The following is a 1,590-nucleotide window of genomic DNA, read 5'->3' as shown; positions in this document are numbered from 1 at the left end:
CATAAATACGGCGTGCCAGTGAAGGTGCCGTTGCTGTTGTGAACGCGTTTGTGGGCAGTTATTATCTATTAACACGGTAACTTTGTTTGGGTGTAATCTTCCCATTTTCAACTGATATTAAAGTAGAGTTTATGTGCACATCAAGGGAGGTCGCCTATCATTCGCTTTATGCGGTCTTTTGTGAATATAAAGCCATTTATACAAGGAAATAAAACTCGAATTTTTCTTTAATGCGTTGTCTAATATTAATATTTTTAGTTTATATTGTTTCAGGGTTATGGTACTTTTACATCATTACATCATTACATCATTACATCATTACATCATTACATCATTACATCATTACATCATTACATCATTACATCAAGGGTATCATAATATGATTATTGCATCAGTAAACCAAAAAGGCGGTAGTGGGAAAAGCACTATAGCTGTTAACCTCGCTGCTCTAGCTGCTAGTGGTGGTGTTAAAACAGCATTAATAGATTTAGATCCGCAGGCAACAGCTTGTGCATGGTTGAGATCAAGAGAGGGTGAGGATATTAGAATGGTAGTGACTCATCCACCAGAACTAGCCAATACAGTTAAGGAGTTACAACAGCAAGGTAATCAATTTATTCTTATTGATACACCCTCCGCATAATTCAACAGCAGCAGCCAATGCGGTGAATGTGGCTGATATATGTTTAATGCCGGTTATACCATCAGCGTTCGATTTATCGGCAGCAGAGGCGACAACGCAGCTTATAAATGCAAATAATGGTAAAGGCTATTTTGTTTTAAATGCGGTCCCAGCGAATACAACGGTTTCAGTTCAAGCAGAGGACTTTATTAATAGCACTGGGTTTGAGGTTATTGGGTCTGTTGGACAACGTATGGCATACCAACATGCAGCAGCTAACGGTCAAGGAGTAACAGAGTATGAACCTAATGGTAAAGCGGCAGAAGAAATAATTGATTTATGGAATAAAATTGGAGGTATTTATAGTGGCTAAGAAAAAAACCAAATTTTTCAAACTTTGGAAAAGGTAAACCTATGATTTCAACACCAGCAAAAAGTAAAGTGGTAGAAGTAAGTAGGGCGGAAAAAGAAATTGTGACACGGCATGTGCAAGTTAGGTTATCAGCAAGATGCTATACGGTTTAAAAGAGCGGCAGAAGATAATGGTTTAACGCAGCATGACGGTCTGGTTGAAGCTATTAATTTAATGTTACGTCAGTGGGGAGAAGCCCCAGTATCTAATCTAGGAGCAGCCAAAAAGCTATAATATGTCGATGTATGGGGTAGATTTCATGAAATTAATGCATTTAAAGAAAGAAATAAGCTTATTGTTCTGGTCAAGTCGTAGCGGACACTTTCAATTAGACCAGAATAATTATAAAGGAATTTTTTTCAGAAAAGTTTGTTTTGATCGTTATTCCAAAAATAATGGATCTAAAATTGAACCAGTGGTTCAATTTTAAGCATAGCTATCCTATTGGCATTTACTGCTTTTTTTTGTACGTCACTTTTGAAGTTTAGTGTAATTGACAGAGTTGATTGTATTAAACCTCGGTCGAATACAATGTAAATACTCTAAATTCTAATAA

The 1,590-nt window shown here is 36.6% G+C and overlaps 1 protein-coding gene across 1 annotated transcript; it reads left to right on the top strand.

Annotated features, from left to right (window-relative positions):
- Positions 1-379: 379 nt before the first annotated feature.
- LOC121130963 (maintenance of carboxysome distribution protein A-like) lies at positions 380-978 on the top strand (the record flags this gene model as incomplete). The annotated part of the gene is made up of 2 exons (XM_040726580.1): positions 380-605; positions 652-978. Coding segments are annotated over exons 1-2 (553 nt in total), but the record flags the coding sequence as incomplete, so codon positions are not given.
- Between the last annotated feature and the right edge of the window lie 612 nt (positions 979-1,590).

This window comes from Lepeophtheirus salmonis, unplaced genomic scaffold, assembly GCF_016086655.4.
Source record: "Lepeophtheirus salmonis unplaced genomic scaffold, UVic_Lsal_1.4 unplaced_contig_1459_pilon, whole genome shotgun sequence".
Taxonomy (NCBI): domain Eukaryota; kingdom Metazoa; phylum Arthropoda; class Copepoda; order Siphonostomatoida; family Caligidae; genus Lepeophtheirus; species Lepeophtheirus salmonis.
This window is presented reverse-complemented; position numbering and strand designations above follow the sequence as displayed.